General features: G+C 39.8%; 1 protein-coding gene across 1 annotated transcript; it reads left to right on the top strand.

The window, feature by feature from the left end:
- Window positions 1-1,738: 1,738 nt before the first annotated feature.
- On the top strand, window positions 1,739-2,686 carry LOC113189102 (olfactory receptor 2A12-like). Its single transcript, XM_026397734.2, has one exon. It carries the CDS (start codon window positions 1,739-1,741, stop codon window positions 2,684-2,686), a length of 948 nt encoding a protein of 315 aa, XP_026253519.2.
- The last annotated feature ends 22,727 nt before the right edge of the window (window positions 2,687-25,413 follow it).

Below are 25,413 nucleotides of genomic sequence, written 5' to 3'. Positions count from 1 at the left end.
TCCTAAACACCAGTCCCTCAAAGAAAATCCTACTCACTGGCTTTGTGTGAAAAATGAGAAATGACAGCACATGTTCCCACTCTAAATTTCAAGGTAAAAAATTCTGACATTCTTGGGATGTTTATTCATAGGAAGAATGTGGTTCGCAAAAATGTGTTTTTTTCTTTTTTACAGCTGAGACCTAGAGAAATCCGCTAATGGCCCAAGTCTCATAGCAGTGAAGTCAGGGCCAAGATTCAAGCAGAACCAGCTGCCTCTCCACCTGCCATGTGGTCTGTGTCTTTAAGACACCTAGCCCAGGTACTACGATCTTTTGTGAAGGTAGAGAAGCTAAGGCCAGCCTACAGAGACAATGTAGATTATAAAGGCTTTTTGGTGAAAAATAAGATTTAATAAAAACAATTGTCTTCCAGCTCCCTGGCAGCTATTGGATAAGATCTGTGACGGTCCCACAAAAGTCCTCAGCACACAAGAGGTTTAGATGGTGTGCAATTCTGTTGGCCAAAGTGAAAAAACTACCTAAGGTATTGAATGTAGGCACAAGGTTCTTATGAAGCCTCACTCGAATGCTTCAGAGAACAAGCTGACTAGAGAACAAGTAGGCTGGAGATCAGATGGAAAAGAGTAACCCCAACACCATCAAGATTGCTCCATTCCCCAAGTACCAGCAATGCAAATGGCATCTCTTTGGAGAGGGGTCCTTTCCTGTTCCCATGAAGAAACTGATTCTCAGGGAATTAAGCTCAGACAGAGCTAAGAGGGAGTAAGAAGCTGAAAGAGTGGAAGGAGGAGAATCAGGGGTAGGCACTGGTGGGGGGTTAATTCACTGCAGGCATCCAGGATGGGGGAGTAACTTCTCAGGATGTTTCTTGTGTACCTTGGATCTGAATCCCAGTCTTATGTAAGGAGAACCATTCAGAAATGCAGGTAGCATTAGCAGAGCATCAACTACATGCTAAACTTTCTATGATTTTTGTGCCAAAATATCCTTCAGTTTTTGCAGCAAACCTGTGACAAAGGGATATTTGTTCTAATTTTGTACTTGTTCAAAGTACAAGTACATCCCCCCCCCCCCCGGCCATCCTTTAGTCTCAAAGGATGGCGGGGGGGGGATGTAAATGACTTGTTCAAGGTTATTTAGCAAATTATACAGCCAGGATTGAGAAATCAGTGTTTTTTCTAATACACTGTGGCCTGAAATGGGGTGAGTGGATAATCAGAGATTCATCATGCCTAATGAAAAACTAAGGGTAAAATTAAATTGGAAAAATTAATCTATGTTTTTGCAATAAGTAAATGGATTCTCTTCCTGTTTTAAGCATCTGAAGTTTGCCAACTTGCATGGGATCTGCACACCAATGCTAAGCTCCAAATACCTGGGTGTATGAAGGAGAACTGGATGCTAAGGGGAATTGGTGATCAGCTTGCCCAATGCTTTCATCTCAGAGCAAAGGAAACTGAGGCTGAGATGGGGGAACTGCTAGTGGTTTTGAGACACCGCTAACCCCAAATAAGAAGCTCTCCTCTTCATAAATCTTCTGGGAGTGGTGAAAAAAGATAAAAGCAGGTAAGGTGGGTTGTCTCTTTGCCCAGGGAGAGCTTAGAGATTATGGTGTCCCATCAGAATTGGACACCAGCCACTACCTAACCCCTTAAGTAACCCCAGCTCTTAGTGTATACCTTGACAAGTCCACTGTCTAAATTGGTGCCTCTCTTTTTCATTGAGAGGTAAAAGACAATGCAAAAGCTCAACCAGTCCTTTGTGAGTGAATTCATTCTTCTGGGCTTCTCCCTGGATCCCAGAACCACACCCCTGCTCTTCTGGATCTTTCTGATGATCTACCTGTTGATTGTTCTGGGCAATGGCTTGATTACCATCCTCATCTGCCTGGATTCCCACCTTCACACTCCCATGTACTTCTTTATTGGCATCCTTTCCATGTTGGACCTGGGCTATACCACCACGACTGTGCCCCAGATGTTGGCACATCTGGCCAGCCAGGAGAAGACCATCTCTTTTTCTAGCTGTGTGGCTCAGATGTACATTTTCTTGGTGTTAGGTGTCACTGAGTCCTGGCTCTTTGCCATGATGTCTATTGACAGGTATGTGGCCATCTGCCATCCACTCCGGTACAAGGTCATCATGAGCCCATGGCTATGTGGGGTAATGGTCATTTTCTGTGGACTCTGGGGGATCATCTCTGCTCTTGTCTACACCATCTTTGCCATGCGCCTGCCCTACTGTGGCCCCAACAAGATTAACCACTTCTTCTGTGAAGTTCCTGCAGTCTTAAAGCTGGCTTGCGCAGATACCTCACTCAATGACCGAGTGGACTTCATCCTTGGTTTTAGTGTCATACTGATCCCACTGTCCCTTATCCTCATCATTTATGTCAACATCTTCATGGCCATCCTGAAGATCCGTTCAGCACAGGGGAGGCTGAAGGCCTTCTCCACTTGTGCCTCTCATATCACTGTGGTCACCATGTTCTGTGTGCCAGCCATGGTCATGTACATGAAGCCTGGCTCTAAGGCCTCCCCAGAAGAGGACAAGAAGCTGGCTCTGTTCTACAATGTCATCTCTGCTTTTCTCAACCCCATCATCTACAGCCTCCGGAACAAGGACGTGAAGAGGGCTTTCCTCAAGGTGACAGGCTGGGCAAGGTCACAGAATGAGTTTGCCTAAAAGGACAGAGAAACACTACTCATAAGTGCATGCTGGCCATGGCCCTAAACAGTTTCTCACATGACTTGGCCGCACCAGTGCTCACTCCTCTTCAGCCTCTAATCACAATTCTGTGCAGGTCCTTGGAGACCACCCACTACTTGGCTGATATAACAGGATCCTGTGAAATATCTTCCAGGCACATCAGGTCTTTCGTCTCCTTTTGTTCCACGGTCTTGGTGTTCAGCAAAGGAGAGATAACCGAGCAATTAGTCTTTAATTAAGATGAAGGGAAAGAGTTTGGGGGTATACCCCACTACTGAATCATGAGAAAGTTTCCCTATCCTCTGGAAACCATAGTCATGGTATTAGGTGAGCTGAATACAGGGGCAGGAGTGTTGTCTTAGAAGATTCCTGGCCCTAGAGGAGAAGTGAGTTTCAGATATGCTGGGTGGAGACAAGTTGGGCTGACTTGAGGCCAGGTGCAATCTGACCCCACTGACCTTCTCAGACTCATCTCAGGTTGGTCTGTCTTCCTCCTTTCACTTCACATGAATTGGACTTCTGTCATTGCCTTTTCTGCATCAATCCTTCCACGTACCCTACGCTCTCTCCTTACCCTAAACCCTCCCCTCCCTCCATGCCACCCCAAAGGATTGTTAATTCCTATTTATCCATCAGGTCTTGGCTTAAACTGAAGTTTCTAAAAGAACACTTTTCTTGAGTCCAAAAGAGTTGAGAGTGAGTTCACCTTCAAAGCATCCTGTACCTCCTCTCACATAATAATAAAGGTGTATGGCTCAACTTCTTAGTTCTCTGCTAGATACCAAGGCGGGAACACTGACAGCCTGATTTACTGCTGTTTGCTCAGGATATAGCACCCTGCTTCCCACAAATTGGTCTTCAACAAATGGGTTGTGGGTGAGGGAATGAACACCACACTTTGACCTGATTTCTAGATTACTAATTTTCTCTTCAATTGTATCTAGTCTGTCATTAAAAACAGTAATAATCAACTCGTACATTGTTGGTGAGACTACAAAGTGGTGCAATAACTTTGGAAGGCAGTAAGGAGATTCCTCAAAAAACTAGGAATGGAACCACCATATGACCCAGCTAGCCCACTCCTCAGTATATATCCAAAGGAATTAATATCATCATACATGTGCATGTGACAAAGCCACATCACTGTTTATCTCTGCTCAATTTCTAATAGCTAAGTTATAGAACCAGCCCAGATGCCTGTCAATGAAATCAAGAAAATGTGGCATATATGCATGATAAAGTTTTACTCAACCATACAAAAAAAAGTGACTTCATGACATTTGCCAGTAAATGAATGGATCTGGAGACTATGATGCTAAGTGAAATAAGCCAATCCAAAAAAACCAAAGACTGAATGTTCCCTCTGATATGTGGATGCTAACACACAACAAGGGGTTGGGGAAGAATAGAAGTTCATTGGATTAAACAAAGGGGAATGAAGGGAAGGGGGAGAGAGGATAGGAATAGGAAAGACAATGGAATGAATCTGACACAGACTTTTTATGTTTGTTTATGAATACACCACATCATGTACAACCACAAGACTGGGATCCTAATTAGAATAAGATAGACTCAGTGTTTTTATAAACATGTTAAAATATACTGTACTGACATGTAATATCTAAAAAAAGAACAAATACATTAAAAAAACATAATACAGACAGAATTTAGAACATTGTGAGAAAATAACTGATGTTTTGAAGTGTTAGGATCCAGAGTAGATAAGGAGGGAATCAAAGGCTACAGGGGAATGGAAGTTGATAGACAAAAAAAAAAAAAAAAAGAAAAAAAAGGAAGTGTTGAGTGTTGGAGGCCCCGTGAAGTGGAAGTAGTTGAGTGAACATGTAGTTAGACAGGAGGCAGTGATCAGAGAATGTCTGAAGGAGTAATTTCAGAAGTGAGATTGTTCCTAAGTAATGAAAAGTGCCAGGTATGGGCATAGATGGCTGAAGTGGACTTCAAAGATGAAGAGATGAAGGAAGGGAGGGGCTGGGTCTTGAATCAGGTCATCCCCTCAGACATTGAAGTCATTCAGGATGATGGACTCAAGATTAAGACCTTGAGACAAGTGTTAAGTTTTCATAGAAAATGAGAGTTTAAATAATAAACTTTAAATAATGATTATTACATGCATCTGGTAAAGCACATTGATGGAGGATTGGGGCACTGATGATGCTAACATCAAAACCACCAGACTTCTGAGTTGACCACAAAATTAAACATGGCCACTCAAAAAACTAGAACCAACAAAGCCTCTAGATCAATAATCAGTTCATGTTTAAAAGCAACACAACAGAGAAACAGGTTTGAGTAAATCTTGAAAATGATTAGTGAACTCCAGACTCTGAAAAATCCAGCTCATTTCCTACATAAAATTAAAGGGGTTGGGAGAAGATTGGAATAAGAGCATAGACTTAATTCTACATCATGTACAACCAGCAGAATGAGAAGTTATACTCCATATATGTATAATGGGTCAAAATACATGCTACTATCATGTATAACTAATAAGAACAAATTTAAAAATATATAAAAAAGAAAATAAACCTATGAGACATAAAGGACAATCTCAATAAATGGAAACATCACTTATTTTTCAATGGTAAAATCCATTATTTTACAGATGTTCATGTTCCTAAATAAATCTAAATAATTAACATTATCAATAAGATTCATATGGAAAAGTAAGTGCATATGAATAGTGGAGAATTTTTTAAAGAAGAAAACTGAGGAAACTTGTCCTACTCACGGTTAAGAATATAGCCTCCGAAGTTAAGAGACCTGGGTTATAACCATTTGACCCACTTATCCCACTCCTCGATATATACCCAAAGGACTTGAAATCAGCATACTACAGTGATACAGCCACATCAATGTTCATAGCAGCTCAATTCAAAATAGCTAAGATATGGAACCAACCAAGATGCCCTTCAACAGATGAATGGATTAAAAATGTAGTTTATATATACACAAGGGAATAATTCTCAGCCATAAAGAAAAATGAAATTATATCATTTGCTGGTAAATGTATGGAACTGGAGACTATCATGCTAAGTGAAATAAGCCAATCCCTAAAAACCAAAGAACCAATGTTCTCTCTGATATGAGGATGCTAACACACAATGAGGGATAGGGAATAGAACTTCATTGGGTTAGACAAAGGGGAATGAAGGAAAGGAGGTATGGGAATAGGAAAGACAGTAGAATGAATTGGATATAACTTTCCTATATTCATATATGAATACATGTAACTTAATGTGGACACATCATGTCCACCACAAGAATAGGATCCTAATTCAAATAAGCTATACTTCATGTATGTCAGAATATGTTCTGTCATGTGTATCTAAAAAGAATTTTAAAAAACTTTAAAAAGTTATGAAACTTCTTTGAATTGTGCTGCTGAAAACATTGATATGGTTGTGTCCCTGTAGTATGATGTTTTAATTCCTTTGGGTATAAACAGAGGTGTGAGATAGATGGGCAAAGTGGTGGTTCCATTCCCAGTTTTCCAAGGAATCTCCATACTGCTTTCTATATTGTTTGTATCAATTTGCAGACCCACCAGCAATGTATAAGTGTGCCTTATTTCCTACCTCCTTGCCAATACTTATTGTTGTTTGTATTCTTGGTGGCTGCCATTCTGACTGGAATGAGATGAAATCTTAGAGTAGTTTTGATTTGCATTTCTCTAATTGCTAGAGATGTTGAATGTTTTTTTATGTTTATTGATTGATTGTATATCCTCTTCTGAGAAGTAACTGTTCTGTTCCTTCGCCCATTTATTGATAGAGTTATTTGTGTGTGTGTGTGTGTTGAAGTTTTTGAGTGCTTTATATAGCTAAATTGTGGAACCAACCCAGATGCCCTTCAGTAGATGAATGGATAGGGAAACTCTGGTATATATACAGAATGGAACATTACTCATCATTAAAAGAGAATAAAATCATGGCATTTGCAAGTAAATGCATGGAGTTGGAGAATATAATGCTAGGTGAAGTAAGCCAGTCCCAAAAAACCAAAGGCCAAATATTTTGATATGAGGATACTGTCTCATAAGGGACAAGGGGATAGGAATGATGGTGGAATGAGTTAGACATCATTACCCTAAGTACATGTATGAAGATACAAATGATGTGAAAATACTTTGTGTACAATAGGTGACTTGAAAAATTTTGCTCTATATATGTAGTATGAAATGACTTGCATTCTGCCATCATATATAACAAATTAGAATAAATAAATAATTTAATAAAAAAGAAAAAAATTGAAATTAAAGAATTTTAAAATTAAAAAAAGTTATGACATTTTTATTAGGGCAAAAAATGTCCATAAAGGCATTCATTAAACCTGTCTTTTGAGTTCCTACCATTTGCCAAGAGTAGGGTCAAGTATGGTACAGAGGAAAAGGCAGATATAAAAGGATCCCATCCCTGTGAAGAATGAAAATACACAATTATTGAAAAAAACAAAGCGTATCCGGGAGATGGGGAGGTAACAGTGTCAGAAAAATGGTGGTGGATACAGAAACTTCTAAAAAGCAAGAGATTTCTAATAGGAAGAGAGGAATTGAAATTAATTGGAAGGAGCAAGTAGAGCCTATACAACACATCCTCACCTTAACTTTAGAGTTAGAGAGGAGGAGCAGTCTCTACTTGAAATACAAAGGAAGCTGACAAAAAACACTTCTCTGATAACCTCTTGTTCATGCAAAGATATAATGATGTGAAAGAGCTTTGGAAGCCCCACGTGGTGTCTGGAATCCCAGGGCTCAGGAAGTTGAGGCAAAGGATTGCAAGTTTAAAGCCAGCCTCAGCAATGGTGAGGCTCTAAGCAACTCAGTGAGACCCTGTCTCTAAATACAAAATAGGGCTGGGGATGTGGCTCAGTGGTTGAGTGCCCCTGAGTTCAAACCCTGGTACACCCCCTGCCCCAACTAAAAAATAAAGAGCTTTGGAAAATGTGGCAAGTTAAATAAACTGGGCCACTGGCCTATTCCACTCTCCCAATTCTTGCTTCAGGACTTTTCTCCAAGGCCACAAGCTCTTAGCTCTGTCCTGCACTTTCATTGATATTTGCACACTGAGCGTCAAAACTGCACATTATCTCAAGAACAGGAACTAATATCACTGCCCCATTTCTTCTCTTGGTTGTTTCCCATGCTCACTCTTAGACCAAGGCACTGGGACCACTGCCCCTTGGTGAGACCCACTCACTGGCCAAAGTGCAGAGTTGGTGGCATCATAATGGGCATGTTGTCCTGGGGTGATGTGGGCCCTCATGTGTGGCATAACTGCTGGAGCAGCTCTGGCATGAGATCACTTGCTCACCATGACTGTGACAAGCTGAGAAGTTAGCAGTGTTTGAAATGATGACAAGGAAGCGCCCTCAAATTTCCCCACCTCGACCCCAGCCTCCTCCTCCCTCTGTTCCTCCAACAGCTCCTCCTCCAACCTGCCTTCCTCCCCTGACTACTCCATTTTTCTTCCCTCCATCTACTGTCCAGCGCAACGCCTCCCTCTCTGTCTTCTGCCCTACCTGGTTCCCTCCTCTAGCTAGTGGTGCCAGTTCCTACTACCCCACCTTCAATATCTCCATGCCCAGCTCCTCCTCTCTTCCTTCTGGACCACCCACTCGCCAGCCTGTTCGTCTTGCCCCCCTTTCCTGCTACTCCTCCATCATGGCCCCTACTCCTCCTCCCAGCCCTTCCTTCTAGTTTCCCTGTTCTCTTTTTTTTTAGCTTCTTTTTTTAAAAATTGATTTTATTCTTTTTAAATACACGACAGAGGAATGCATTACAATTCTTATTACACATATAAAACACAATTTTTCATATCTTTGTATGAAGTATGTTCATTCCAATTCAAGTCTTTATACATGTACTTGGTTTTTTTTGCGTTACAATTTTTATTACACATATATACCATAATTTTTTATATCTCTGTTTGTATATAAAGTAGGTTGACGCCCAACTTGAGTCTTATGTACTTTGGATAATGATGTCCATTACATTCCACCATCCTTGCTAATCCCCTCCCTCCTCCCTTTCCCTCCCTCCCCCCTGTTCTCTTGTCCCGCTCACAATCCAGTCATCCAAAACCAGACTGAGCCATTGATGACTCGCATTCTGGGGATGGCGTCCCTACTCCCCATGAGGTTCAGAATGGCCAGGATCTGAATGCCCAGCAGCCTGACCTGGGGAACCCAAGAAATGCAGGGCGAGGGCAAGCCAAGCTTCAGCCTGGAACATCTCTCTGGTGAGTTCCAAGACCCCTGGCTCAGCCAGCTTAGCGTCTGGGCAGCCTTTGTAGCCAGCACCCTCACCCCTCACCCACCTCCACTGCATTGTCACCTGGGTCATGGACCTCTGCAGGGTGTGCAAAATCTTGTTGGCTATGTGAACAAAAACCTGGCTCCTGTACCCTAAGGTGCTGTATGTCCCTGAGGAGAGGGTGAAAGGCATGAGGGATACAATCCCCACTCCTCCTGGTAGAGCTCACATGGAAATGCCAGAGAAGGGGGAACTATGGAAGTCAGAGGGTCCTTACAGACACAAGAGCCAGTGATGTTGGAATCCATCTTAAATCTGTCATAAGCCAAAATCTGCAGCAGTACCTAAAGAGATACTAGGCAAATGAAAAGAAGTTTGCTGCCACCACAGCACCAAATGCTGAACATAGCTTCTGGAGATGTCATGGCTTATGCCCACCAAGTCAGATCCTTCCCTGGCCACTCTGTGTGCGGAGAGGGCCTTGCCTTTGTACAACTGCAGCAGCCAACGCAGATCACTGGGGAAGGGAGGAGCACAAAACAGAGTCTTCCAAAAGCATGACTTGTGTGACCAGAGTTTCATTAGTTGAAGTTGGTTTACAAAAACTACATTCATTTTATTCTGGAAACTCCGTGTCTTGGGTAACCAGACATGTCCTTATGTCCAATAAGTGCTAGAAGAAAGAAGAAAAATGTGAAAATAATTTTTTCTTCTTAAAAAAAAATATACAGTTCTTAGGGCTGGGGTGTGACTTAGTGGTTAAGCACCCTGGGTTCAATTCCCAGTATCAAAAACAAAATTAAAAGGCATGGGGAAGGGAGCAGCTGAGGAAACAATGAAGGAAACAGAAGAAAACATTCTTTTAAAAATAACAGGCTATAATGAAGAATGAAGAGAAATGATCCGAAAGAACTCTAATTCAGATAGTTTATTACATCTACAGAAGACTAAAATGATGTAAGACAGAACAATTAGAGAAAAAATCATGGGGATAAAATGAAAGAAGTTAGATATTCAATAAAATGATTAGAAAAAAATTAATGTTTCTCCCAAAGTAGGGCCAAAATATGAACTTAGTAGATGTTCATCCGCTGAAAAATTCCAGAATCAGAACAAAGAAAGTGGCATTTCTCCAACAGGAAAGAACTTGAATCCTTCTAAACATCTTAGTTAAAGAGGGAACACAGACCCACACCAAGGCATGTCATCGTGAAGTTTAAGATCTTCAGGAGAAAAAAAAAAATCTTCCAGAGAGAAGAATAAGAATGAAACACACCAGATTCCCCATCAGCAACACAGGAAGCATCAGCACAAAGACCCAGAACCTTCAACAATTTAAGGGGAAAATTGTAGCAACCAAATTGAGGCCATTTCAGAAATGTGTGGAGATGAAAAGTCTACCTCTCATATTCTTTTTCTTAGGAAGACACTAGAAATTGATGCACAATGAAAAGAGGTGTAAACTAAGAAAAGATACTATGGGATCTGGAAAGTAACTGAGCCAACTCAGGTCTAGAAGAGATGAGGTGACTTATTCCATGACAGACCTGAGCTGCAGCAGGAAAATTATAAGACAGATAAAATGGCAAAGCATCTGGACAAAGCCAAGGACACGGAAGGAAAATTAGGCAAGAGAAAAAATGTGTAGTGATCATTAAGCCAAGAGACAACCCACAGAGGAAATCTGATCACAATGTATCTCCCTCGACAGCAATTGATCATGATGTCATTCTTTGGAAGGATTGGGAAGAGGGAGGTATAGGTTAGATCTTTACCTATTATTTTTTTAAAAAGGCAATTTGGATTCCAGGTCTGATTTTTTTTTATATTTATTTGTTTTAATTTGTTTCACTATAGGAGTCGGCGAAAGGGGGTGGAGAAACAACACAGACACAAAAATGAAGGTGCTGAATCCCAATCTTTACTTGTGAAGTTAATCATATATACTTTTCATTTTGGCAGGCTCACAGTATTTTGTGGTTACTAAACAGGAATCATTATTCAAAGAAACAAAATATTACGTAGTTAAAAGTAGATAAGAAGAATGTATCTTGGCTTATGCATAAGCAAACATTTTTACTTTCAGTTTGCATTTTGCTTTGAGCTGTTTCTGCTTAGTTAGCTTTTAATAATAGTTAGAAATGTCCCAGACTATTGGCCTATACTTTGACTATTCTTTCTTGACTTCTGATTAGAATTGGTGCCACCGTTATGGCAAGTGGTTAACTTGAAAAGAGAGGCTACTAATTTTAATCAAACAAGAGCAAGAGCACCAAACCATTGTGCACAGGAACAAGAACAAGTTGCCCAGTACTAAGTACTAATCTGTCTTCTTAACATTAATTCTTCTTCTCTAGATTTTAATTTAATTTCTCAAAAACTTCCTTGACTGTTTTTCCTACAGGGGGTTTTTCATTAAACATTAACAATTTACGTTCCACAGCTGAATCATTGCATTTAGAGCAAACAAATTTATTCTTTAGAAGTAGTTGCATTAATTGGGAAAGTCATGTTTTTTCCTTCATACTTAATGGTCATATGAGAAATCGCAACTATACTTATTAAAGGAATACAAAAACAAACCAGCCCATTCCCAGAAACATACTGAGCTCCTCCAGAGGATGGACGCCTTGTGCCATCCACCTCAGTAGGGCCTTGCCATTGCCTGAGTCAGGGGAGGGGTGCAGCATTTCACTTTGTTCTACATGATAGCAGAATGCATTTCAATTCATCATATACAAATGGAGTGCAACATTTCAATTCTCTGATTGTACACTGTGTAGATATACACCATTCACGCAATCATACATATTCCTAGGGTAATGGTGTCCATCTCATTCCACCATCTTTTATATCCTCATAACCCCTCATAACCCCTCCCCACCCACCCCTTTGCCCATCCAAAGATCCTCCATTCTGCCCCCACCCATCATAGATCAGCATCCATTAATCAGAGAAAACATTCGGCCTTTAGTTTTTTGGGATTGGCTTACTTCACTTAGCGTAATATTCTCCAACTCCATCCATTTACCTGCAAATGCCACAATTTTATTCTCTTTTAATGCTAAATAATATTTCATTATGTATAATAAATGGGAATATTATTTCCTAGGCAAGTTCCTTTCAGTCTTGAATTTTTAACCAAGGGTGTATGTTTCATAGACAACTTCATGGAATTTTTTTACAAAAAGAAATCTTCATTTGCTGACCTTTAGCTCCCACCTTTGTGTCCCATGCAATGAATCCCTGATCTCCCTCAAGAAAATCCATGAGGCTTGGGCTATAGCTCAGTTGGTAGAGTATTTGCCTCACAAGCACAAGGCCCTGGGTTCAATCTCAAGAACTGCTAAAATTAAAAAAAAAAAAAAGCCTTGTGAGAAAATCTTTATCAGAGAAGCCTGTAATGAGAAGCACTTATATCAGCACAACTGCATTTTCAGAAGGAAAGTCTAAGCCTCAAAATAAGACTGTTGTTCAGTAAATTGATTTAAGAAGCAAATCTTGCTCCCACACCATTGGCAAAAGTTAGGTCCAATAGTACCAAATCAATCAAGAAGATTCTAAAGCCCTATGTCTTCAAATTAACTCTAAGGTGCCCTTATTCCCCTACATCTTTACAGGGGTGTCTGACCTTTCTGATATTTCTTAATGGCCTTCATCATATAGTCTTCTGCCACTGCCTCTTCTGAAGACCCTCTGTTTGCACAGGGATAGTCACAGCTATTCCAAACCATTACTCCAAGTGTCCACCTTCTCTCAATAATAATAATATGTTGGGGCTGGGGATGTGGCTCAAGCGGTAGCACACTCGCCTGGCATGCGTGTGGCCAGGGTTCGATCCTCAGCACCACATACAAAGAAAGATGTTGGGTCCGCCGATAACTGAAAAATAAATATTAAAAATTCTCTTTCTCTCAAAAAAAGAAGGGAAAAACTCATTGATGAGTTTATTTTAAAAAATAATAATAACACTGTGTTAAAAAAACAAGCGTGCTGGGCTGAGGCTGGGGCTCAGTGGTAGAGTGCTTGCCTAGCACCTGTGGGGCTCTGGGTTCGATCCTCAGCACCACATAAAAATAAATAAATAAAATACAGGTATTGTGTCCAGCTACAACTAAAATATAAATGTTTTAAAAAGAAAAAAAAACAAGCATGCACACACACATACACACACACACACAACACACACTCTCTCTCTCTCCAACATGTAATTAATATCACTACCATTTAAATTTTACATATGTGCCAAAAATGATCATAAGAGTCCCATGTATAATCTCAGTTCACCTTCATAACAAGTCAGTGAAGTTCAAATTCTTTAATCGACTAAACAGAAACACAGAAAGGTCATGTACTTGTTCAAGTCACATAGCAAAGAGTGTGCAGAGTGGAAATGTACACTCAGCAGCCTAGCTCCACTGTCTGTACTCTTACCCCATCACACAATCCTGCAGGTCTACGTTCGATTTTCCCCACTGGTTATACTTAGGCATATTAAACATCCAAACCACTGTTACTAAGCATGAAAGTACCAAAAAGCAAAAACAATCTCCCTAAAAAACAACAACAAAAAAGTGTTAAGAACAAAAGAAAACAATACTGTAAAATAGCGCTTCTCAGTCTCAACACTGCTGACATTTTGAACAGGGTAATTATTTCTTCCCTTCCTTCCTTCCTTCCTTCCTTCCTTCCTTCCTTCCTTCCTTCCTTCCTTCCTTCCTTCCTTTCTTTCTTTCTTTTTTTTTCCATACTGGGGATTCAACTCAGGGGCACTTGGCCACTGAGCCACATCCCCAGCCCTATTTTGTATTTTATTTAGAAACAGGGTCTCACTGAGTTGCTTAGTGCCTCACTTTGAACTCATGATCCTGCTGCCTCAGTCTCCCCAGCCACTGGGATTACAGGTGTGCACCACCTACCCAGCTTGGTCAGGGTAATTCTTTCTGAGAGCCAGAGAGGCAGGACATGTCCTGTGAATTATAGCAGCAGTCCTGCCCTCTACCTTTGGAAGCTAGTAACACTGGTGCCCTCAGATGTGACCATTGCAAGAGGTCTCCAGACAGTGGCAAATGTTCCCTGAAGGGCAAATTCACTCCACATTGAGAACCACTGCCAGAAGTTTTCCTCTAGAAACTAGTGAGATAGAAAGCTTGAGGGTTTTTTTTTTTTCTGTGCTCAATTAGTTTATATAGGTTCCTAAAAGGTAATGGTGGAATTTTAAATCAGTTGTGTGAAGAAAATCCTTTTCAGCTGGGCATGGTGGCCCATGCCTATAATCCCAGCTATTCAAGAAGCTGAGGAAGGAGGATTGCAAGTCTGAGGCCAGACTCAGCCTAGACCTAATAAGACCTAACTCAAATTTTAAAAGTTAAAAAAAAAAAAGGTTGGGAACATAGCACAGAGGTAGAATGCTCCTGGGTTCAATCTCCAATACCAAAAAACAAAGAGCAGCAACAAAAGCCTTTAAATAAATGGTATTTGGATAATCAGCCTTTTTTTAAAATTTTTTTTAATTTTTTTTAATGTTGGTTGTTCAAAACATTACATAGTTCTTGATATATCATATTTCACATTTTGATTCAAGCAGGTTATGAACTCCCATTTTACCCCGTATACAGCTTGCAGAATCACATCAGTTACACTTCATTGCTTTACATATTGATATACTCATGTCTGTTGTATTCTGCTGCCTTTCCTATCCTCTACTATCCCCCCTCCCCTCCCCTCCCCTCCCCTCTTCTCTCTCTACCCCCACTACTGTAATTCATTCCTCCCCCTTGTACTGTTTTTCCCTTTCCCCTCACTTCCTCTTGTATGTAATTTTGTATAACCCTGAGGGTCTCCTTCCATTTCCATGCAATTTCCCTTCTCTCTCCCTTTCCCTCCCACCTCTCATCCTTGTTTAATGTTGGTCTTCTTCTCGTGCTCTTCTTCCCTAGTCTGTTCTTAGTTACTCTCCTTATATCAAAGGAGACATTTGGCATTTGTTTTTTAGGGCTTGGCTAGCTTCGCTTAGCATAATCTGCTCTAATGCCATCCATTTCCCACCAAATTCTATGATTTTGTCATTTTTTACTGCAGAGTAATACTCCATTGTGTATAAATGCCACATTTTTTTTATCCATTCGTCTATTGAAGGGCATCTAGGTTGATTCCACAGTCTTGCTATTGTGAATTGTGCTGCTATGAACATCGATGTAGCAGTGTCCCTGTAGCATGCTCTTTTTAGGTCTTTAGGGAATAGACCAAGAAGGGGAATGGCTGGGTCAAATGGTGGTTCCATTCCCAGATTTCCAATAAATCTCCATACCGCTTTCCAAATTGGCTGCACCAATTTTCAGTCCCACCAACAATGTACAAGTGTACCCTTTTCCCCACATCCTCGCCAGCACTTATTGTTGTTTGACTTCCTAATGGCTGCCAATCTTACTGGAGTGAGATGGTATCTTAGGGTGGTTTTGATTTGCATTTCTCTGACTGCTAGAGATGGTGAGCATTTTTTCATGTATTTATTGATTGATTGTATGTCCTCCTCTGAGAAGTGTCTATTCAAGTCCTTGGCCCATTTGTTGATTGGGTTATTTGTTATCTTATTGTCTAATTTTCTGAGTTCTTTATATATTCTGGATATTAGGGCTCTATCTGAAGTGTGAGGAGTAAAGATTTGTTCCCATGATGTAGGCTCCCTATTTACCTCTCTTATTGTTTCTTTTGCTGAGAAAAAACTTTTTAGTTTGAGTAAGTCCCATTTGTTGATTCTAGATGTTAACTCTTGTGCTATGGGTGTCCTATTGAGGAATTTGGAGCCCGACCCCACAATATGTAAATCATAGCCAACTTTTTCTTCTATCAGATGCCGTGTCTCTGATTTGATATCAAGCTCCTTGATCCATTTTGAGTTAACTTTTGTGCTTGGCGAGAGAAAGGGATTCAGATTCATTTTGTTGCATATGGATTTCCAGTTTTCCCAGCACCATTTGTTGAAGATGCTATCCTTCCTCCATTGCATGCTTTTAGCCCCTTTATCAAATATAAGAAAGTTGTAGTTTTGTGGGTTGGTTTCTGTGTCCTCTATTCTGTACCATTGGTCCACCCGCCTGTTTTGGTAACAGGACCATGCTGTTTTTGTTACTATTGCTCTGTAGTATAGTTTGAGATCTGGAATCGCTATACCACCTGATTCACACTTCCTGCTTAGTATTGTTTTTGCTATTCTGGGTCTTTTATTCTTCCATATGAATTTCATGATTGCTTTCTCTATTTCTACAAGAAATGCCGTTGGGATTTTGATTGGCATTGCATTAAACCTATAGAAAACTTTTGGTAATATCGCCATTTTGATGATGTTAGTTCTGCCTATCCATGAACAGGGTATGTTTTTCCATCTTCTAAGGTCTTCTTCAATTTCTCTTTTTAGGGTTCTGTAGTTTTCATTGTATAAGTCTTTCACCTCTTTTGTTAGGTTGATTCCCAAGTATTTTATTCTTTTTGAGGATATTGTGAACGGCGTGGTTGTCCTCGTTTCCATTTCAGAGGATTTGTCGCTGATATACAGGAATGCCTTTGATTTATGCATGTTGATTTTATAACCTGCCACTTTGCTGAATTCATTTATTATCTCTAATAGTTTCTTTGTAGACCCTTTTGGGTCTGCTAGGTATAGAATCATGTCATCTGCAAATAGTGATAATTTAAGTTCTTCTTTTCCTATTTTTATGCCTTTAATTTCTTTCGTCTGTCTAATTGCTCTGGCCAGTGTTTCGAGAACTATGTTGAACAGAAGTGGTGAAAGAGGGCATCCCTGTCTTGTTCCAGATCTTAGAGGGAATGCCTTCAATTTTTCTCCATTCAGAATGATGCTAGCCTGAGGCTTAGCATAAATTGCTTTTACAATGTTGAGGTATGTTCCTGTTATCCCTAGTTTTTCAAGAGTTTTGAACATAAAGGGATGCTGTACTTTGTCGAATGCTTTTTCCGCATCTATCGAGATGATCATATGGTTCTTATTTTTAAGACTATTGATGTGGTGAATAACATTTATTGATTTCCGTATATTGAACCAACCTTGCATACCAGGGATGAATCCTACTTGATCATGGTGCACAATTTTTTTGATATGTTTTTGTATCCGATTCGCCAGAATTTTATTGAGGATTTTTGCATCTAGGTTCATTAGAGATATTGGTCTGTAGTTTTCTTTCTTTGAAGTGTCTTTGTCTGGTTTCGGAATCAGGGTGATGTTAGCCTCGTAGAATGAATTTGGTAGTTCTCCCTCTTTTTCTATTTCCTGAAATAGCTTGAAAAGTATTGGTATTAGTTCCTCTTTAAAGGTTTTGTAAAACTCTGCTGTATACCCGTCCGGTCCTGGGCTTTTCTTGGATGGTAATCTTTTGATGGTTTCTTCTATTTCCTCAATTGATATTGGTCTGTTTAGGTTGTCTATATCCTCCTGACTCAATCTGGGCAGATTATATGACTTAAGAAATTTATCGATGCCTTCACTATCTTCTATTTTATTGGAGTATAAGGATTCAAAATAATTTCTAATTATCTTCTGTATTTCTGAAGTGTCTGTTGTGATATTGCCTCTTTCATCCCGTATGCTGGTAATTTGAGTTCTCTCTCTTCTTCTCTTCGTTAGCATGGCTAAGGGTCTGTCAATTTTATTTATTTTTTCAAAGAACCAACTTTTAGTTTTGTCAATTTTTTCAATTGTTTCTTTTGTTTTGATTTCATTAATTTCAGCTCTGATTTTAATTATTTCTTGCCTTCTACTTCTTTTGCTGTTGTTTTGCTCTTCTTTTTCTAGGATTTTGAGATGAAGTATGAGATCATTTATTTGTTGGTTTTTTCTTTTTTTAAGGAATGCACTCCAAGCAATGAATTTTCCTCTTAGAACTGCTTTCAATGTGTCCCATAGATTCTGATATGTTGTGTCTGTGTTTTCATTTAACTCTAAGAATTTTTTAATTTCCTCCTTGATGTCTTCTAAAACCCATTGATCATTCAGTAACCTATTGTTCATTCTCCAAGTGATGCATGATTTTTCCTTCCTTCTTTTATCGTTGATTTTCAGTTTCATTCCATTGTGATCAGATAAGATGCATGGTATTATCTCTACTCCTTTATATTGACTAAGAGTTTCCCTGTGACATAATATATGATCTATTTTTGAGAAGGATCCATGTGCTGCTGAGAAAAAAGTGTAGCTGCTTGATGTTGGGTGGTGTATTCTATATATGTCAATTAAGTCTAGGTTGTTAATTGTATTATTGAGTTCTATAGTTTCCTTATTCAACTTTTGTTTGGAAGATCTGTCCAGTGGTGAGAGAGGTGTGTTAAAGTCTCCCATGATTATTGTATGGTGGTCTATTAGACTCTTGAACTTGAGAAGAGTTTGCTTGATGAACATAGCAGCCCCGTTGTTTGGGGCATATATATTTATGATTGTTATGTCTTGTTGGTGTATGGTTCCCTTGAGCAGTATGTAGTGTCCCTCTTTATCCCTTTTGATTAACTTTGGCTTGAAATCTATTTTATTTGATATGAGTATGGACACTCCTGCTTGTTTCCGCAGTCCATATGAGTGATATGATTTTTCCCAACCTTTCACCTTCAGTCTATGTATATCTTTTCCTATCAAATGCGTCTCCTGCAGGCAGCATATTGTTGGGTCTTGTTTTGTGATCCATTCAACTAGCCTGTGTCTCTTAATTGGTGAGTTTAAGCCATTAACATTTAGGGTTATTATTGAGATATGGTTTGTTCTTCCAGCCATAGTTTGTTTATTAATGCTATTAAACCTGATTTGTTTTCCTCTTTGATTATTTTCCCCCCTTTACTGTCCTACCTCCCACTGTTGGTTTTTATTGTTGTTTTCCATTTCCTCTTCCTGTAGTGTTTTGCCAAGGATTTTTTGAAGAGATGGTTTTCTAGCTGCAAATTCTTTTAACTTTTGTTTGTCGTGGAATGTTTTAATTTCATCTTCCATCCTGAAGCTTAATTTCGCGGGATACACGATTCTTGGTTGGAACCCATTTTCTTTTAGCGTTCGAAATATGTTATTCCAGGATCTTCTAGCTTTTAGAGTCTGTGTTGAGAGATCAGCTGTTATCCTGATTGGTTTACCCCTAAATGTAATCTGCTTCCTTTCTCTTGTAGCTTTTAAAATTCTCTCCTTATTCTGTATGTTGGACATCTTCATTATAATGTGTCTAGGTGTGGATCTCTTATGATTTTGCACATTCGGCGTCCTGTAGGCTTCTAGGATTTGGGATTCTGTCTCATTCTTCAAGTCTGGGAAGTTTTCTTGTATTACTTCACTGAATAGATTGCTTAATCCTTTGGTTTGGAGCTCTGTGCCTTCCTGTATCCCAATGACTCTTAAGTTTGGTCTTTTGATATTATCCCATAGTTCTTGAATGTTCTGCTCATGGCTTCTTAGTGGACTTGCTGAGCTGTCTATGTTCTTTTCAAGTTGAAATACTCTGTCTTCATTGTCTAATGTTCTATCTTCTAAGTGATCCACTCTGCTGGTAGTATTCTCAATTGAGTTTTTAAGTTGGTTTATTGTTTCCTGCATTTCTAGGATTTCTATTTGTTTGTTTTTTATTACCTCTATCTCCCTGTGAAATTGATCTTTTACTTCCTGGATTTGTTTGTCAATGTGATCTTTCATTGTCTGATTTTGCTGTCTCATGTCTTCCTTGAGACTCCAGATCATCTGAAGCATGTATGTCCTGAGCTCTCTATCTGACATTCCATCTGTTGCAGCTATTACCTCTTCTAAAGTTGAGTTGACCTGCATTGCCTGTGGTCCTCTCTTTCCTTGTCGTTTCATACTGCTGGCATTTCTTTCTGCTTGGTGAAATTGTTGTGTCTTTGATATTTTCCCTCTATTTATTTATATTGCTCTTGTATAGTTGAAAAATCACCCTTGCAGGGCAGGTAGTGGCTGTGATCCTCCTCCAATTAGTGTGATCCGTCTACCATGCTGGCAGCCCCTAGGTCTGCTCTGCTGGTCAGTCAAAGGTCCGCCTACCTAGCAGGCGCCAGGGGCACCTGTGTCACTCCGTAGGTTGCTGGGCCTAACCTCCCGATGGGTCGCAGGTTCCCCTAGCTTGCAGGCACTGAGGGAGGGGCCGGTTCCATCCCTCAGCAGGCCGCTGGGCCCGATCTGCCGGTGTTCACAGTCCCGCCTACCTTGCAGACACTGGGGGAGGGGACGGGCCTGCCCCTCAGCCGGCCGCCGGACCTGTCCTAGTGGGTCCGGTCCGCGTTCCCCGCAGCGCGTGTAGCTGCTCTGTCACTTGGCTGGTTGCTGGGCCTGACCCGCCCGCCCGTGGGTTGCAGGTTCGCCTAGCTTGCAGGCACTGGGGGAGGGGACCTAATCAGCCTTTTTGTTTATAAAAAAGAGATCCCTACCTCACACCACAAAAAAAAAAAAAAAAAAAAAAATTCATGAACCAAAGCATGGAAAATATAAGACTATATATGGAATATTTTTATAAATTTAGGATATAGATTACATTCCTTAAAGGACATATACAACTATAAGGAAAAAAATAATAGATTTGCCAACAAAAATGCAAAAAATTTTCAAAAGAAAGATAATATCTATAACAAAGATATGTTACAAAGATGAAATATTTGTAGCTTATATAACATACAAAAGAGAGATAGGTAGGATCAGTATATAAAGATTCAGAATTATATAATATATAAAGGATATATGAAGACAAACAACAATAAGTTTTGGTGAGGATGTTGGGAAAAAGGCACACTCATACATTGCTGGTGGGACTGCAAATTGGTGCAACCAATATGGAAAGCAGTATGGAGATTCCTTGGAAAACTGGGAATGGAACCACCATTGGACCCAGCTATGCCTCTCCTTGGTCTATACCCGAAGGACTTAAAAACAGCATACTACAGGGACACAGCCACATCAATGTTTATAGCAGCACAAGTCACAATAGCTAAACTGTGGAATCAACCTAGATGCCCTTCAGTAGATGAATGGATGAAAAAAATGTGGCATATATACACAATGGAATATTACTCAGCAATAAAAGAGAATAAAATCATGGCATTTGCAGGTAAATGGATGGCCTTGGAGAAGATAATTCTAAGTGAAGTTAGCCAATCCCAAAAAAACAAATGACGAATGTTTTCTTTGATATAAAGTGACTCATAGTGGGGTAGGGAGGGGTGGATCATGGGAGGAATAGATAAACTCTAGATAGGGAAGAGGGGTGGGAGGGGGAGGGAGGGAGCAGGGGATTAGCAAGAATGGTGGAATATGATGAACATCATTATCCAAAGTACATGTATGAAGACATGAATTGGTGTGAACATACTTTATACAGAGATATGCAAAATTGTGCTTTATATGTGTAATAAGAAATGTAATGCATTCTGCTGTCATTTTTTTAAAAAATCAATAAAAAATTTAAAAAATAAAATGTAAAACCAATGAGAAAAATGAAGTAATGCCAACAATGCTGAGGAAAAAATAAATAAATAAAAAATATATTTAGGACATATAAACAATAATTTTAAATGAAAAACTGATAGTAAAAGTAGATCAAAAAGCATTTTCCATTCATATACATATAAAAGTATATGAATAGAAAGACAAAAATAAAAATTAGTATAGCCAATAATTATTTGAGAAGATGTTCAACTTCATTTTAATCAATGAAAATCAAATTCAAGATGTTAATTCACATATCATAGTAGCTAAATATGTCAAGGAGTGATCTTTTTTTCACAATTTTAAAAATTTACAGTCTTTTTTCTTAGCCTATATAAATTGTTCATTAATTATAGTTTGGTTTAATTTTTTAATATATATTTCTCTTTCCAAACTACAGTTACAGAGAAAAGATAATCAAGGTGACCTGATGGTCAGTGATCGATCTTGATTCAGTAATCATAAAATTCTCATCACTTCCAAGGAGTTCCACATGTGTCTTGGCTTCACCCTGTTATGGACTATTAATACTTGGTTTTGATTGAGATGTAGGGTTTGGATCATTGACACTCTTTGGGACTTTAACTGGAATAGTATTTTTTTGTGTGCAGTTAACTGCCCTACCACAGAGCTATACCCTCCCAGAATATTGCTGTTTCTGTAAGTATCTCTTAAAAGTAACTATAACTGCCAGGCACAATGGTGCATGCCTGTAATCCCAGTGGCTCGGGAGGCTGAGGCAGGAGGATTGTATATTTAAAGCCAGCCTCAGCAAAAATGAGGCACTAAGTAACTCAGCAAGACCTTGTCTCTAAATATAATATAAAAAAGAACTGGGGATGTGGCTCAGTGGTTAAGTGCCCCTGGGTTTAATCCCCGGTACCAAAAAAAAAAAAGGAAGAAAGAAAGAAAAGTAAATGTACTTTTGATCTAGTTGCACAAAGTATATAATTTAAATTATTTTTTTGCTGTGTTACAATGTGATTATATGCCTTTTTACCATAGGTAAAAACAGAAGAAAAGCATATTTCTGTATATTCACAAAAATGCAACCTTAAAGCATATTTCTAAAAAGTTTTAGAGTAGACTTAACCTCAGGTTTGGGTACTAGTATCAAAGACAAGATCAAAGGTAACTTTCATTTATCTGTGATGTATGGATGCTTGCTGGTACAGTTAGAGAAAAACTAAAAGGAATTAGAAATAATGACAACGCCAGGAGTTTCTGATACAGCCAGGTTATCACTGGTCCTTGAGCAGCCACTTAAGAACTAGCAGAGACAACCTTTAAGGCTTATAATAGCTCTGCTCTTCAGTGCCCATCTTGCATGTCAAGCCTAGCTCCTCAGGCAGCAGCACAGGGCTTCTGAATTCAGGGATCCTAGGTGTGGCTTGACGGGTGCAATGATAGTACTTAGATCCTGAGCCACTGAGACTCTCCCTCGAACTCTTCTAGATTGACACTTCCCAGGAGGACAGAAGAACTGCCAATCATGCAGAGAGCAGCTCCCTTCTAATCCCAACTGAGCTAAATATAATGTCTTGAAAGTCTCCACTCCTCCTCCTTCCCTCTCCTGCTATGAATCTCCATGTTTATTCCCCAGTTTCTGGAGGCCACTCCTGGGTCCCTCTGCCCCTGGAGCCCTTCCTGGCTGGGGCCTAATTAAGCCACAGTTGAGCAGCTCTGAAGTGAGAATTCCTGGGAGGCTTGTTAAGTTCAGTGCTTAAGAAAATGGAAGGAACATCATTAAGAACTTAGCTTATTAGGCAGCTGGGCCAATACCAGCAGCAAAAAGGTCAAAGAGACTCAGTGTCCCTCAGAGGCACCTGAAGAAATTTGTTTTAACTTTTCCCTAAGTGGATCCCAAGTGTGCACACTAGCTACTAAGCACAAACCCAAGATACCATCACCAATACCCTGTGTCTTCATCATAACCTCATGAATATTATCCCAATCAGTATTACATCACTTTCACCCAATATTATCCTAAATCTATCATCCTTTCTGTATTATCCCTAAAGCAAAGACACCGTGTCCCTGAATGTACCCTTTCTGTTCCTGAAAACCTAGCCAAGTTAAGGGACCAATGAGAGCAAACCTGGGCTGAAAAATCCAGATATGTACTACCCTGAAGGACACCGTCTTCCTTCTTTGCATACTGGGAACTAACTCAAGCCACTTTCTTGTATATGCCAAAACAGATGCTCCTTGAGAGCCCGCATACAAGCAAACTAAGCAAGCTCATGTTGATGGTGTCACTGCTTCAGCAGCCTAAGATATAAAACCCTTCTCTGAGGGCACTGTGGAAAGGATACATGTCTCTCATCATCTGGCTGCTACTGAACAAAACACCGTGAGGGAGAGAGGCACTGCTTGGCAAGGCACTATGAGAGCAGAGGTGCTAACAGCCTGTCACCACTGAACTCTTTTTATAGCAGTCTCTGATCCCTTGGAAGCTTTCCTAATAAATCATATATTTACCATGCTGTTGATGGCACTTTGTTTGACCTGGCTGCAGTGTCTTCCTCTGCCCTGACACAGCTGGGCTGTGGATAAGACTCTTTCCATATTGCTTTGTCATGCTCAATATCATTCCCAACTCATCACCTCACTAACATCATCATCAGTATTATCATCATCCCCATCACCATTACAAACTCCGTCACTCAGTTTCACCCTTCCATCACTCCAAGACCATCGCTACATGTATGTCTGCAGCCCATGAGAGCAGCCCAATATCCTGAAGACTCAGAGGAGAAGTCTTTACTTTAAAACAGAAAAATATTTTAAAATAATTGTTGTGTGATTTTGATCAGTTACAAAAAGACAAAAGCACAGCATGATAGAAGATAATTGATGGAAACAAGGAGAATGCATTAAGTGTAATAAAATTAAGCTGGACACTGGAAACAGTAAATGGAAAGATAGACCTCTCATAAAAATTGAAATATTCCCCAGAATGCAGGGAAAAGATGAAATTATAAAATGTAGGATCAGTTGCTTTGATACATTCTACAAATATTAAAGAATTTCTAGAAAAGAAAACACTAAATGGACCAGAGGCAATATACAAAAGTATGATACAGGAATTTCTGAATCTCAAAAGCAATACTTTGATAATCAAATGTTCCATTTATTCTAGGAAGATTATCAAGTGGGTGTGTGTATATACATATACACATTGTTCTCCATGTTGGAGCTAGAATGATCCATTCAAGTCTTAGGACATTAGTCCTAGGTTTAAATATCTCAAGATTTCAATAAAGTTCTAGCACTCTTAAAATTAAAAACAGAACCCCAGAGTGATTCACAAGTCCCTGCCCTTCTCCCTGATTTTCTGCCTAACTGATCTTTCTATTCCTTGTACATGCTGTACTCCTTCTGACAGTATGGAACTTGGAAGGTGTGGTTCCCTCCCCCAGAGCTCTCAACCCTCCACCATCAATTTCCTCTGGTTATCTCCTACTTTATATCTCATGCATCCCAAGGAATGATCTCTCATATCCTTATGCCTCCACAAGGAAACTTTCCAGACCTCTCCACTCCAGCTAGGCCAAAAGGATGTATCATAAGCTCTTGTGGTACCATGCACTTTTCCACTTGAGTACATCTAACAAATTGGATTTATATTTATTTATATGATTCATTGATTTCTATCTCTCTTCCCTTCAGTTATGATCTCCAGGAGAGTAGGGACAAAGAGCCAAGAAAATTCTCAAGGCATTCTCCAATCAGGCTGGATGCACACTGCACCAGTCTCATCCATCCACAAAGCTCCAGGGGACGTAATCACCATTGCTCACCTCCTCACTGGGCACATGTCCAATGGCATTGTAAGATGGAGGTGTGGAGGAAACCTGGAGCTGCTACAGGACAGCCGGAATCTCTCCACAGTTTGTCTGTCCTGTGTCTTGGAGACCCCTTATTTAACCAGTAAAGAAAAGGGAAGTCCCAGTT

Source organism: Urocitellus parryii, chromosome 11, assembly GCF_045843805.1.
Source record: "Urocitellus parryii isolate mUroPar1 chromosome 11, mUroPar1.hap1, whole genome shotgun sequence".
In the NCBI taxonomy this organism is placed as follows: Eukaryota; Metazoa; Chordata; class Mammalia; order Rodentia; family Sciuridae; genus Urocitellus; species Urocitellus parryii.
Note: the sequence above shows the minus strand (reverse complement) of the source record. Positions and strands in the feature narration are given on the sequence as shown.